Source organism: Pseudopipra pipra, chromosome 17, assembly GCF_036250125.1.
Source record: "Pseudopipra pipra isolate bDixPip1 chromosome 17, bDixPip1.hap1, whole genome shotgun sequence".
In the NCBI taxonomy this organism is placed as follows: domain Eukaryota; kingdom Metazoa; phylum Chordata; class Aves; order Passeriformes; family Pipridae; genus Pseudopipra; species Pseudopipra pipra.
The window spans coordinates 3,762,912-3,776,326 of NC_087565.1; the positions used below are offsets into that span (position 1 = coordinate 3,762,912).

The 13,415-nt window shown below is 43.3% G+C and overlaps 1 protein-coding gene across 9 annotated transcripts in view; it reads left to right on the forward strand.

The window, feature by feature from the left end:
* Nucleotides 1-3,614: 3,614 nt before the first annotated feature.
* The window catches only part of RTEL1 (regulator of telomere elongation helicase 1), a 45,353-nt gene continuing 35,552 nt past the window's right edge, over nt 3,615-13,415 (forward strand). For 8 of the 9 annotated variants that reach the window (XM_064673912.1, XM_064673906.1, XM_064673907.1 and 5 more), the window contains exons 1-13: nt 3,717-3,806; nt 4,473-4,588; nt 5,121-5,319; nt 5,676-5,769; nt 6,708-6,789; nt 7,410-7,470; nt 7,700-7,775; nt 7,940-8,024; nt 9,138-9,203; nt 10,888-11,041; nt 11,367-11,405; nt 12,045-12,123; nt 12,769-12,866. In XM_064673912.1, coding sequence (XP_064529982.1) covers nt 4,487-4,588; nt 5,121-5,319; nt 5,676-5,769; nt 6,708-6,789; nt 7,410-7,470; nt 7,700-7,775; nt 7,940-8,024; nt 9,138-9,203; nt 10,888-11,041; nt 11,367-11,405; nt 12,045-12,123; nt 12,769-12,866 — 1,135 coding nt within the window. In that variant the 5' untranslated portion in view covers nt 3,717-3,806; nt 4,473-4,486. Of the gene's footprint in view, nt 3,807-4,472; nt 4,589-5,120; nt 5,320-5,675; nt 5,770-6,707; nt 6,790-7,409; nt 7,471-7,699; nt 7,776-7,939; nt 8,025-9,137; nt 9,204-10,887; nt 11,042-11,366; nt 11,406-12,044; nt 12,124-12,768; nt 12,867-13,415 lie in introns of all 9 variants that reach the window. The other variant, XM_064673915.1, reaches the window with a different exon arrangement.

The following is a 13,415-nucleotide window of genomic DNA, read 5'->3' on the forward strand; positions in this document are numbered from 1 at the left end:
ACAGCAAAGGGAGGAGGGATCCCAGACAGGTTTTTAGGCATGGGTTTAGCTTTTTTTTTGCACCAGCACTGAGGCACTAAAGGAGCTGCAGTTTGGGGAGGAAACTGCTGTAAAAGTAGAGGAGGAAGAGCAGAATGGAGCCTTCTCACTTCAGTGAGAATTCTCCAGGTTTCTCCCGCACCCCAGGCAGCAGGACCTCTCTTCTTGTCATTTGCTCTCTGTTCTCTATCATTTCTTTCATTTCCATTTGTGGCTCTTGTTAGGGGCCAATGCTTCTGTGATTTTAGAGCACCACACACACATTTGGGAGCAGGGAACCCTCCCAAACCCACACATCTCCCAGCACGCTGCAATGCAGACACTCCCAAACAATTCCAGCTGCTGCAGGGAACTACAGGTTGTTGGAGTAGCTGCCAGTGCTATGGCTTGGTCAGGGGCAGAAGCCACAGGCAGTGCCTATTAAATTCAGTTAAAAAACCCTAGATTTTCCTTTTTTCCTAATTTTTTCCCCCCCAATCTCCAAGTGTCCTATTCCTTCAGCATTGTATTTAAAAACAAAAACTATAGAAAATTAGTCTAATTCAGAATAAAATTAACACTACCCACACATTTTCAAAGCGTGTTTGCAACAGGAGCTTTTTTATGACCTTTAACTGCTTCTTGTTCTGTCCAAGGCTTGTTTTGTAGTTTCAACTCCCTCTACTTTCTCCTTGGATTGAATCTCTAGGACTTTATCTGTTGTCTTGTGTGTGTTTCAAAAACATCTTTGCCATGATCAGAGGAAGGCAGCCATCCCAGGCACCTGACTGCTGGAATAAGTTCCCAGCTCTGTTCAGGATGAGCTCTGGCTTTGATGTACCCAGCAGTCCCAAGAGGGTCTGGCTACCTCTTGTGACATTCTGCATCTTCTGGACATCAATCCTGTACACATTTTATTCCTTTTATTGAAGGAAGGGAAGAGAAGGCTTTCAAGGTGCCATGGCATGTGTCCCACTGGAATACACTGTGTGAGAAATGGGGAACAAATGATTTGGAGGGTCAGGGTGGAAAGCTATTTCCCAACATAAAGAGACAGAAAGGCTCTGGATTACCAGGATTTAAAGGAATCAAATAATTTTGGGACAAACAAAAATTTTAGCCTGTTGTTATGGGAACCATCACATCTCAGGACAACGACTGGTAACTTAATCCTCTCCTGTCTGAAAGGATGAAAATAACCTTCATGCCAACCACAGGAGTTTCACAGCAGGTCCTTGTGGCTCTACAAATTCTTTTGTCCCATTTCTGAAGATTACTGCTCATCTGGAGGCATCTGGATCTCATCTGGGAAGAGAGATCCTGCCTGGGCAGCCTCTGAACAAACAGGAGCATTATTCCTTTTGCATTTCTTCACAGCACGAGTGTCCTCCTTTCCAGGTCTCCATGACATGGTTCAGCTATTTCCCCACAGAGGTGAAGGATCATCTTTTCCAAGGTTTATATTTTGCATATTTTTTTTTTCCCAGAAAATGAAAAATAGTTCAGCCAAGATCTTCCCCATCCACTAATGAGAGAAGAAGGGCTGGTTCCCTCTGCCTGAGCTGGCAGGGAGAGGCTGTTCCAGGTGAAGGGCTGGACTGTCACACAACCCACATTTTGCAAACCTCTCCTCCCTCTCCAAACTTTATAAGAACTCAGGGTTTACCCCAGGGAGCCAAACACCAGGATGACGATCCAGTGTAAGACAACACCTTTATTTACCATCCCTGTACCCCGACACAGGCGCTGCAGCTCCACCAAACCCTCGCAACCTCTCCGCAACCTGAACAAGAAATAAATGTTTCTCTTTAAAATTACAAACCATTACCCCCCCCCCCCCCCCCCCCCCCGTTTCCTCTGCTGTTTTTAGAAGAACCTGGTGCAGCAGTGCTGGAGGCAGCCTGGCTGCAGCCTGGTCAGGTGGGGTCACTGGTGCAGAGGAGCAGCCCCAGGAGATGCGGAGCCGGCGGGAGCTGAGTCATGTTTGCTGTGGACACGGGCACCTGCTGACTCACACTCCTGCTCTGGGCTGGGAGCCTTCCAGCCCTTCTCTCCCAGCAGGTAACACTGCTGCAACCAACAGCTCTTGAACAAGGGAAAATAATCTCATTTGGCACACAGTTGACACTGCTCTTCCACTTAGGAAAGATGTGTTTACAGGAAATAACGACGACACGGTATTCCATGTATTTATGAGGAGACCTGAACCTTTATTGTCCCCACAGGTTATCCAACGCTCATTTTACAATCTCTACAAAGTAATTCCTTTTGCAGCTTAACCTTGCATGATTGGTATCACGTTGAAGAGCTCACAGTCAGAAACATGAGCAAAAACAGCCGTTACATTTTGCATGGAGTGCCATGAAGATCCAACGGAATAACTCCATGCTCTCCAGCCCATTCTCCATAATTAAAGATAATTTATAATCCAGCCCACTCCCTATAATCAAAGACAGTTTATAATCCAGGGAAGTTCAGCTCATGGAGTTTAAAGGCTGGTGACAAAAACAGCAACACCCATGAGCTCCCCTAACCCAACACCAAGACAGAGAAGGTACCACATTTTGGGAACAGCACAGATCACACAGTGTTTAATTCACATAAAGTTTTTCTGTTCCTTTTAAAAATCAGAACTTCTGCACACAAACCAGTTGTGCAGCTGGCTAGGGATAGATATTTTAAAGTTACAACAGAAGAAGACATATCCTGCTCTACATCTACACAGTGACCATCTGACAGCGTGAGATGCAGCAATAAAGCACAGAGACATCTGTAAAATATTTCATTCCTGCCTTCTCCCTCATGTAACTGCATAATACGTTTTTTGCAAAATTTGGAGGTCCAGGTAAACCATGCCTTGTTAAAACACCTGGGTCTTAGAAACTGAGCAATCCATCAATCCAGAGCAGTTCGCTGCAATCACACACGTGTGGAATCAACTCTCGGCCTGAGCACCTAGAATGCTGACGGAGCCGTTCCATGAATACACTGACAGAGGGCTGAAGGGTGGGAGCACCGCGCCGAAGAAAAGCTGGGAACAAAGGAGCGGCACGTTCACCCCAAACAAAAGAGACCCGTCAGAATTCATTACTGCTCCTAAGGCAGGAGCCACAAGGCTCGACACAGAGCGGCAGAACCCCTCCCACCCTAAAGGCTGAGGGTTTCACAAAGCCTCCTGTCGTGTTCTGCCCTCTCTTCCCTGCAGCACCGCCCAGCACAAAGCACAGCGGGGTCCTGGACACCGCCCGGCCAAGGGCAGCGCTCATCACACAGGACACGCTCCCGAGTCCTTAAAAAGGGCAGAAACGGCAGTCCCGGGCAGCCCCGGCGTGGGGCACCCGCACACGGCTGGGAAGCCTTGGAAATGCAGTTTTTAGCGACCGGACGGCCGATTTCTGCCTCTTCGGGGCCCCACCTCGGCCAACGCCCCGAGGGAAGCGGCTGCGGGATCCTCCGGCTGAACCACCTGTCGGGGGAGCGGGGCCTGCTTCCTTCACGTGCTGCAGAGCCCAAACCCCACCGGGCTTGGACCGCTCCTGCCCGGGGCCCCTTAGAGGACACGGCACCAGCCCCCGAGCCGCGCTCGCTCCCCGGGCCCGGGATCCCCCGGGATCCCCCGAGACCCGCCCCGGGCCCGAGCTCGGGCCCGCCATGGCCACCGCCTCCCCTGGCCGTTACCGCGGCAACAGCGCCGCTCTCGCGAGAGCGCCCGCCGGAAGTCACGCGCGGAGCGTGAGTGGGGCGGGCACGTGACACGAGCGCGGGGATTGCGAACGGCGGATCCGGAGGTGCGGGAATAGGGGAATACCGGGACACGGGAGAGTGTGGGAATACCGGGACACGGGAATGGGAGAGTGTGGGAATACCGGGACACGGGAGTATGGGAATGGGGGAATGTGGGAATACCGGGACTCGGGAATAGGGGGATGTGGGAATATGGGAATACCGGAACGTGGGCCAGAGCGGGTGGAGGGGACCGGGAACATGGGAACCCGCGCCCCGAGTGCCCCTGAGCCTCCTACCCGGCCCGCCGGTACCGCCCCGTCCCAAATTGCGTGTGACCTGATTGTCCCTTCGGTGCCAGGAGGGGCCGACAAGAAAGGTGGATGGAGCCTGTTTAGAGGGATCTGGAGTCACAGGAAAAGGGGGAATGGATTCACACTGACAGAGAGTAGGGTTAGATTGGGTGTTAGGAAGGAATTCTTCCCTGTGAGGGTGGTGAGGCCCTGGCCCAGGTTGGCCAGGGAAGCTGTGGCTGCCCCATCCCTGGAAGTGTTCAACCAGGTTGGACGGGGCTTGGAGCAACCTGGGATAGTGGAAGGTGTCCCTGCCCATGGCAGGGGGTTGGAACAAGATGGGCTTTAAGGTCCCTTCCAACCCAAACCAGTCTGTGTTTCTGTCATTCCGATAACACCGTGGCAGCAGGATCAGTCACAGCCTGTGTTTCCTTGCAGGCACTGACAGGACCATGCCCAGGATCACTCTGAATGGCATCACAGTGGATTTCCCCTTCCAGCCCTACCCATGCCAGGAAGCCTACATGGCCAAGGTGCTGGAGTGCCTGCAGAAGGTGGGTCTGTGCTGCCTCCATGGGGGCAATTTGGCTCATTTGCCAACTGTACAAAATGATTTCTCTAAGAAGAAGTTGTCACAATTCAAGTTTTCTTTATGTAGTCTGTTTGCTACCTTTTCCAAGTTTTCTGTGACCTTTTGCTTCTATTTTTATTTTACTCTATGGTTATTGAAAACCCACGTGTCAGGTGACACTCAGTAGAAATATATATAGGATGTTCCTGCCTAATTTGGGAAAAGGAAATAAAACTGAGCAAGTAGTACTTGTATTCATGCAGTCTGTCCTTGGCTGTCTGGGGTGTCATGGAATCATGGATGATTTGGGTTGGAAGGGCCTCATTAAGTAGATTAGAGGGTCCTACAGGTTGTGCATTGATGATGACCTTGTGTGTGTGTGTGTTCCTTGGTAGGTGCTGCCAGCTGGTGTTTGCTTTTTGCAGAGGACGTGCAATACTGCACGAAGACCTGTTCTAGCTGAACCTCCAAATTACTCACTTATTCCCTTATTATTTTATTTCCATCCAATAAAGAAGGTGAATGGCATTTTGGAGAGCCCCACAGGCACAGGGAAGACCCTCTGCCTGCTGTGTTCCACCCTGGCTTGGCGGGAGCACTTCAAGGACACCATCTCAGCCCGGAAAATCGCTCAGCGTCTGCACGGGCTGGAGCTGTTTCCCGACAGACCCCTGTCCTCCTGGGGCACTGCTGGCACGGATGGCAATGTCCTGAGTGAGTACCACCACCTTTGCCCTCAGGGATGTCAGTCAACACTTGCTTTTGTCTATCTTTTATGATAAATACGTGATTATAGAAGTTATGGAGCTGTTGTTGAGCGGCCGAAGCACAGTTTCACCGTTTTATAGGTTTTTCAGGGTGTTTCACATGGTTTTAATTTTTTCTTACAACGTTAGAAACTCATTTAGCTCGTCTGGTGGGTGTGAGTTGTTAGATGACAGAATTTCCTGCTGTCTCTACAAGGCAAACTGTTACCATAGTACCAGCTGGGAAAAGAGGCTAAGAATATCCCTAGTTCTTCTGTCCCTGCTCATAATGTTTTTCTGCTTTTTTCCTCTTCTGTTTGGCAGCTTATTACACTGACATTCCGAAAATAATTTATGCCTCCAGAACTCACTCCCAACTTACACAAGTCATTAATGAGTTGAAGAACACAGTCTACAGGCAAGTATGATTTAGGGTAGTGTTGCTATTCAAAGCAAAGGTGGACAAACCCATCTGATGTAGTTATTGTTTGAACTTCTGTGGATGGATATAAAAAGCTATATCCAGAGAAATGTCATTCCCTTACTGTGCATGAATAGAACCTGGATTTCATTGTTGTTGGGTCTGGTTTATTTTAATACTCCACAGCTTCTCTTATCTTCTTCAATCATAGAATTTTCTGAATTTAGTATGGTTTTGGTTCTTCACTTGGCACATTTACTTATAAAATTACCTTTTCTAATTCCCTTTCTTTATATTCTTCCTGGGGCGTTTCTTTAAGGCAGCAGGAAGCTGTTACCAAGCTGAATTCCTCAGGCTGATGTAAATCTATGAAGAACTTTGTGGGTTTGTTGTACCAATGCCTGTCACAGTTTTCAGCTGTTGACCTGCCAGTGTGTGGCCGAGCTCTTTGGACAGGCAGTAGTAATTTGTTTATATAGTTCTTGTAAAGATACAACCTTGTGATAAGCAAAAAAAAAAATATTGTGAATGTTTGTAGAGCATCAGTTCTGTCACAACCTTACTCTGAACATCCCCACCAGCTCAAAATGTCTTGTAATGGATGACAGGCCCAGCTGACTGGGCTGAACTGTCATAACAGAACCCAGACTTTGTGGTGGATGGTGTAAGATGCTTCTGTTACCTCCTGCTGTGAGCTGCTGCTGCTGCTTATTAACACTCTCTGCTGCCACAGAAATGCAGTGCCAGAAAGCCAAATAACATGTGCAACAGTTACAGACAGACTAATTTGCTTGTTCTGGTTTTTACCCTTGTTTTGGGCTCATCTGTTTCTCCTGAATCTTTCGCTTTTGATACATTGAATCTAGACACTTGCAACTCTGTTCTTCTTTCTTGCCTTGTTTTTAACATCGGTTTTTTGTATCCTGTTTGAACAGGCCAAAGATATGTGTGTTGGGATCCAGAGAGCAGCTTTGCATCAATCCTGAAGTGAAGAGACAGGAGAGCAACCACATGCAGGTGAGATCAGAGCCTAGAGAGGATGTACAGGGAGAACACGGAGGCTTTTGTGTCATTTGTGTGTCATTCTTCACTCTGACGTTGTTTAAACTACTGGGGGCAGTAGGGAAACACAGTAGTTGTAAATGTGGTTCAAGGAACTTTTAGTTTCTAGTTTTGTGAGTGCAAAATATGATTCTGAGTCTCTGGTGACATTTTCTGTCCAGAGAAGGATCACAGAATCACAGATGTCACTGTGTAGAACATGACAGTTAATATTTTGTGCTTCACTTTCTGACCTGCCTCTTAAGTGTTTGTCAAGAACGATAATAATTTAATTAGTGCTTCAGTTATTGATTTACCTGTTATTTTTACAACATCAAGGATTAACAGTTTTGAAGAGTACTAATGGCAAAACACAGCAAAATTGTCTCAGAGCAGCTGAGTGTTCTGTGCTGCAAAAAAGAGAGCCTGACTTGCAATGTGGACAGAGGGACACGTGATTTTAAAGCTGAAGAATTGTAATTAGCCTTATTAATTATCTGGTGCTAGAGAAAATTGGTATCTCCTCACCCCTTAACCTGCTTCTCAGTGCTTGACAAGCTGTGCCACTGTGGGCTAAAATAGACTTTGTTTTACAGATCTACATGTGCCGAAAGAAAGTGATGGCTCGTGCTTGTCACTTCTATAACAATGTGGAAGGTGAGTTGGGCTCACCTTTACTTCACCTGGAAGCAAAGCCCCATTTTCTGGGGAGGGAGAGGTTTGCTAGGCACGTAGAAAAGTTTGGAAGAGTTGGCAGAATCTATCTGTGTTTTGCTCTGTGTTACTGTCTTTCAAGAATGAGATGTTAATGTGATGATCAGAGTAACAAGAAGTCTTTGTGTGATACCTTTACCTAAGCTGATGGCTTTAATGTCATGTTTTACAGAAAAGAGTACAGAGAAAGAACTGATTGGACCAATCATGGATATTGAAGACTTGGTTAAAAATGGAAACAAGCACAGGTGAAGGATCCCCTCTGACCTTCCTCCCCCTGACTTGTGAAAATAATGAACACTACTTTTCTGCTCACTCTTATTATTACCTTTGTATGTCATAGTTCACGAATTTTGAATGCAATCTTAATATTTCTGCAAGTATTATAGTTTGTATTACTTTTTTTAAACAGAGCTTGTCCTTATTATCTCTCTCGAAGCCTGAAGCAGCAAGCAGACATTATTTTTACGCCTTACAACTATTTACTAGACTCAAAGGTAACATATGTATTTGCTTTTAAATACAATTGTACTTCTGTTTGTCTTATGTTGGCTTTCAGTGGATAAGCTGTGAAGAATGATGCCTAGCAAGTGGATGCATTATGTGGATACTTCAAAACTGATCAAACCCCAGTTCAAGTTCAGAACCATAGAGGGTGACATTTTGAGGGTTCTTTGTAAATTCTTTCCTACAGTTAAGAAATTTTTTGTTTGTTTGAGATGTTAAGATTTTTGTAGAATTAACTTTGTAGAATGTGGTGCCCTTCTGGTTGGGGATATTCACCTTCTGGACACAAACCTTCAGTCACACACTATGCAGTATTTTTGCATGTATCCTGAGACATTTTTGTTTCTGCAGCAGCTGCATGATTTCTAGAATAAGGAAACTTGGACATATCCCTTGGAAATAATCCCTTGGAAGTAATTATTTTTTACTACAACAAAACTGTTGTAGTAAGTTGTCCATATTTCATGGATAGAAAATGAAACCTTTGAAAACTCTGTTGAGGAAACTAATGTGCTGACATCTTCATGCAACTTGGAGTAATTCATGAATTATAGCAAAACCCAGATTATGCTCCACTGCTGCAGAAGGACCAAATGTTTAATAAATTAAAAACTAAATTTAAAAAGTATCCTAAGCACCATAAGCAAAGAAGCACTGTGAAATAAGGTTACATGGTGTGGTACTGGTGGGGGTGTTTTCAGAGTATCCACTTCTTGCAAAGACAGCAAAATTTGTGAATACAAGACAAATGCCCTGCTTCACACTCCACTCCCATTGCCAAAAATAGTAGCTGAAATGAATTCTGTTAAACTTGTACATCCCAGTATGGTACACCTGAGGTTATTTGTTTATAACAATCGTAACCTCTGTAAACTTTTACATGATGCACTTTAACACCTTCGTTTCCAGAGAAAGTGATTCTGTGGTTTCCATATTGATTAGCCACAGCCTTTACTTGCTGTTTTTCCAAAGGGAAAAACCAACCCAGCTGCAAAGTAGATGAAAACCCAAATGTATCTCATCATCCAATTTCCCAGCCAATCAAATCCACACTTCTCAGTGGCCTTTCTATCCATTCCCTTGTTCTCTTTTTTTGTCTTTAGAGTCGGAAAGCTCACAACTTAGACCTGAAGGGGACTGTGGTAATACTTGATGAAGCTCACAATGTGGTAAGTTGTTCTGGTCTGTTGCCATTTTTCATCCACAGAGAAAATAGACTTGTGTCCAATTACAAACAGTCTATAAAATCTGTACTCAAATGTATGGTTTTGATACTCATTATCACAAACATTTCTTGTTTCCATGACAGTTAAAGGTTTGTGATTTAAGTTACAGTCCTTTGACACTGCTTTTTTTGACACTGGTTTTTTACAAGGTGATAGTTTCTTTCTGAAAGGTGCATCTCCAAATTTATGAGGTGCTTATTTTCTTGGAGACTTCTCTTCCAGGGTCTAAGAAATCATGAAAGATCCATTCTTGAAGCTCAGCTGCATCAGCTCCCCCAAGTGCAATAGATGTCAAACATGGTTCTTGTAATATTTCCAAGTCTTCACTCATAGAGGAAAACAAGAAAAAACAAATAGTGCAGCGTTGTGAGTTCTTCTTTTAACTGGCTCAAAACTGCAGCCCTTTGCCTAAATGATGAATTGCAAAGGAACTTGAAATATGTCCCTTTTTTCTGCCACATGAAGAGCCTCCTAGTGGGATTTCTGCTGAACAGCTGTGGTTTCTGGTCTGATTGCATGTGTCCTTTCAGTAAACAGCCACACCAAGGTCTACTGTGCTTCACTAGAGAGTGAAATTCCATAGTTGCATTCAGTATTTGCTCCTTTCACCAGAATATCTGTTTTTCTGTTGAAAAATGAATGGAGATCCAGACATAGTTGTTTGGGGTTTGGATTTTTTTTTCCCTTTGTAGTGTTTAAAAAGTACTAGTTGATGTGCCTGCATGCAGAAGTTAACTAGAACAGCTACTCTTTTTGCAATAGTTCTCTGATGGTATTGCCTGTTCCAGGTTAATATGTGGAAACTTAGTGATTACCCCAAAATAAAATGGATTTATTTCTGATTAGATTGTTTACACATGCAGCTAGCTCAGCTTTTTTTTTTTCTTTATAACTTGTTTCTTCATAGCTATTGCAGTCAAATTTTTGTGTAGGTTAGACCTTACAATTTATCTTTGTTCCTTGGGGAAAATGATTCTTTTTGTGAATGAAAATTTCTGGCAAAACTGTATGTGAATTAATTTTCAAAGTCAGAGAGAGTTTTGTCAAATTTGTCGGTTATGAGTGTTTAAACCATTGCTTCTTTTTTAATAGAAAGTGTGTTTCCTTCCTTTTCTTTAATAGTATTTATTTATTCTGCCATATGTTTTGGCCCAAGGTTTACATAGGAATAATAAACATTTTACTGTGGTTTTTTGTTTTTGTTTTCCTTTTCATGGTGTCCCTCATCTCTGCAAAATGAAGAGAGGCAAGGATCATGTCTTCCTATGAGTGAATATAGGGATACAAGTATTTTCTAAGAGTGTGAGAGGGACCAGAAGTAGCTTTTTTGAAGGACGAACTGATTCTCTAAGTAAAAAATTTCCTGTTTGAACAGTTTGTCATCAAACAATTACTGTCTGTACTCTGTAGAATGTTAATAACATGGACAAGGCAAAATCTGTTCTACATTTCAGAAAAAAAGGATACTTAGTAAAAGTCAGTCTTCAGGTGTAAAATGTCCTCTGACCTGAGCTGGAGATCAGAAATTAAATCAAGCCCAGTCATCTGGACTTCATCATCTCTGAAATTGCCCGAGCAAACAGCACACAGAGCAGTCAGAAAAATTCTTCCATTGCTTATATTTTAGGAGAGGTTGTGTGAGGAGTCCTCTTCCTTTGACCTGACTCCCTATGATTTGGCTTCGGCGATGGATGTGATAAACCTTGTCCTGGAGGAACAAGCCAAAGTCGTTCAACAGAATGAAATCAATGCTGAATTCAACATGGAGTTGGCCAGTTCAGGTTTGTTGGCAACCACAAATCGCTGTTCCTCTGGGATTATAGGGTGCCACTGGAAAATACTGTTAGGGAAAGTTTCTGGGAAGTTTACGCTCTCATTAGTAGATAAATTATTGTTAATTAGTAATTGCTGCCAGACACGGAAAGATTTGATGAAACCAACGTGACATGGGGGGTCATGGGAAATAACAGGGAGGGGAACACGGAAGATGTCTTTCCATACACACAGTTCTAGCCTTCATAGTTGTAATTTGTGAAAAGGCACAAAGAAACTGGGAATGAAATAGGCATGAAACAACCTCTTTGAAATCTTTCCTTTCTTCAACAGGACTGAACATGGAACTCGAAGATATAGCAAAGCTCAAGAGTAAGCTTACATCTTGTGTTGTTGAAAACCGTTGTTGAAACAGGCTCAAAAAGTCAGCAACTATAAATCAAGCTCATGTAGCATTTCCATAGACCTTGCTTGTAATGCTGACATTCATGGAAGCTTAAGTTGTCTGGCTTGTTCCAGGAATTTTGTGAAGTGTTTAGTTAATTTTTTCTCAAGAAGAGAGATTTGGCAGATGAATGCATTGCTTCCTTCTTTGCTAGAAATTCCCTTGTTTTCTGATCTTGGAATTACATTAGTTGCATCATTCTGCTGGAACAACATGATGCTACCTGAAGTTAACAGCAAGAGCTGAGATGTCTCATGTTTACAAAGCATTTCCAAAACCAACTTTCTCTGTCTATAAAGAAGAGTTTAACATTTATCTTATGACTTAAGCTTCATCTAGGAATTGAGATCATGGAAGTTCTTAGAGTTGAATATGAATATTTAAAGATGATACCTAGGAAATTGGTTTTGATCATTTTGATTTGTTTACAGACTGAAGAGAACAGCTGGGCTGCTGTCTTTGGTAACAGCCTTTGTAATAAAGTACGTTTGAAAAAGAGGCTTAGATATGTCCCAGAAGTTAGTTTCTGTGCACCCTGACTTTTTCCTCTCTTGATTCTCTTGAAGAAATTCTTCTTCAACTAGAAAGTGCTATTGATGCAGTGGAGCTGCCACTGAATGGTAATGGAGTCACCAAAGATGGAAGGTAAATTTCTTCTCATTAATAAGTTTACATGTTAAAAGTACAGCGAATTCTAGACCCAGGTGGAGCTGGGTGAGCTGTCGGGCTCTAGCACTATTCTAGTGTCTGGAAATAGTATTTATTCACAGCTTTGGGTTTCCTTAAAGCCCCTGTCTGTGGTAATCATTATTTCTGGTGGAACTTACTGGTGTTTCAAGAGTGGATGTGTGTGTATGCCTTGGGTATTCTGAGCTGGAAGAAAGCTCCTTTCAATTTTGTGTCATGATTTAGGCACAGGTACCAATGCTGCAGTGAGCTGTTTGAGGCACCTCAGAGCTCTGCAAGTCTATTCCTACCTAAACTAATGCCTGTTGTACATTGTAAAAATAATCACGGAAATTGCATGCAAATCTGCTTCTAAATTAATATGTTGGAGAGAAATCATGGAAAATGGGAGTGATGTAATCAATGTGCTTTCTGTCATGTCAATATTATCCGCTCTATTTATAAGCAAACACTTAATTCCTGTAAAATTTTCTTTCTCATGGAGACAGAAACATGTTTTGCTGCTTGATGGTGAAATTGTTGTTATGAAAGAGTAACAGTAATTGTGTCCATGTGATTCTCTACAGTGTTTACCCATTTCTGCTTTTTCTTTGTAAATTGCAGCTACATCTTTGATCTGTTTGAAGAGGCTCAAATAACATTCCATACCAAATCCTCCCTCTTGGAGTCACTGGAGCAAATTTTACAGTATCTTTCAGGCCGTAAGTGTATAAACTTGTTAGTTGTTTCACTCAGGCTTTTCTCTTTAGTGCAGGTGATTGGAAGTTTGCATTGTTAAGGGGGAGGAGGAGAAAGGCTTCTTTGTTTAGAATTAAATTGTAAAGCTTTTAAAAACTAAAATCTGACTGTGAGGACCTGTGTCTTTTTATTAAGACTTGCAGCAGGGTTCTCTGCTTGGAAACATGTTTTTTGTCTGTTCATGCAACAGAACTAATTTTAAGAACCACTTTGTGGGTGTGTGCCAGCATGTGCATGTGCATCCATAGAGGATTTTTGCACAGACACTATTTTTCTACAAAAACAGGTGCATTGTGGGGTGAAGCTTGTTGACATTTTGCTGATGGCCCCTTTAGTGTTTCAAGTTCTTCCCTGGTAATGGAGTCAAGAAATAGAAATGTTGGGAATCACATAATGTGGGGTTTTTTTCCTTGATTTAACAAACTTCTGTTCTGCTGTCTGCCAGCATCTTGTTCTTAGTTTGCCCTTCTGGAAAGAAAATTCTCCAACTTCTACATGTGTTAAGAAAATGA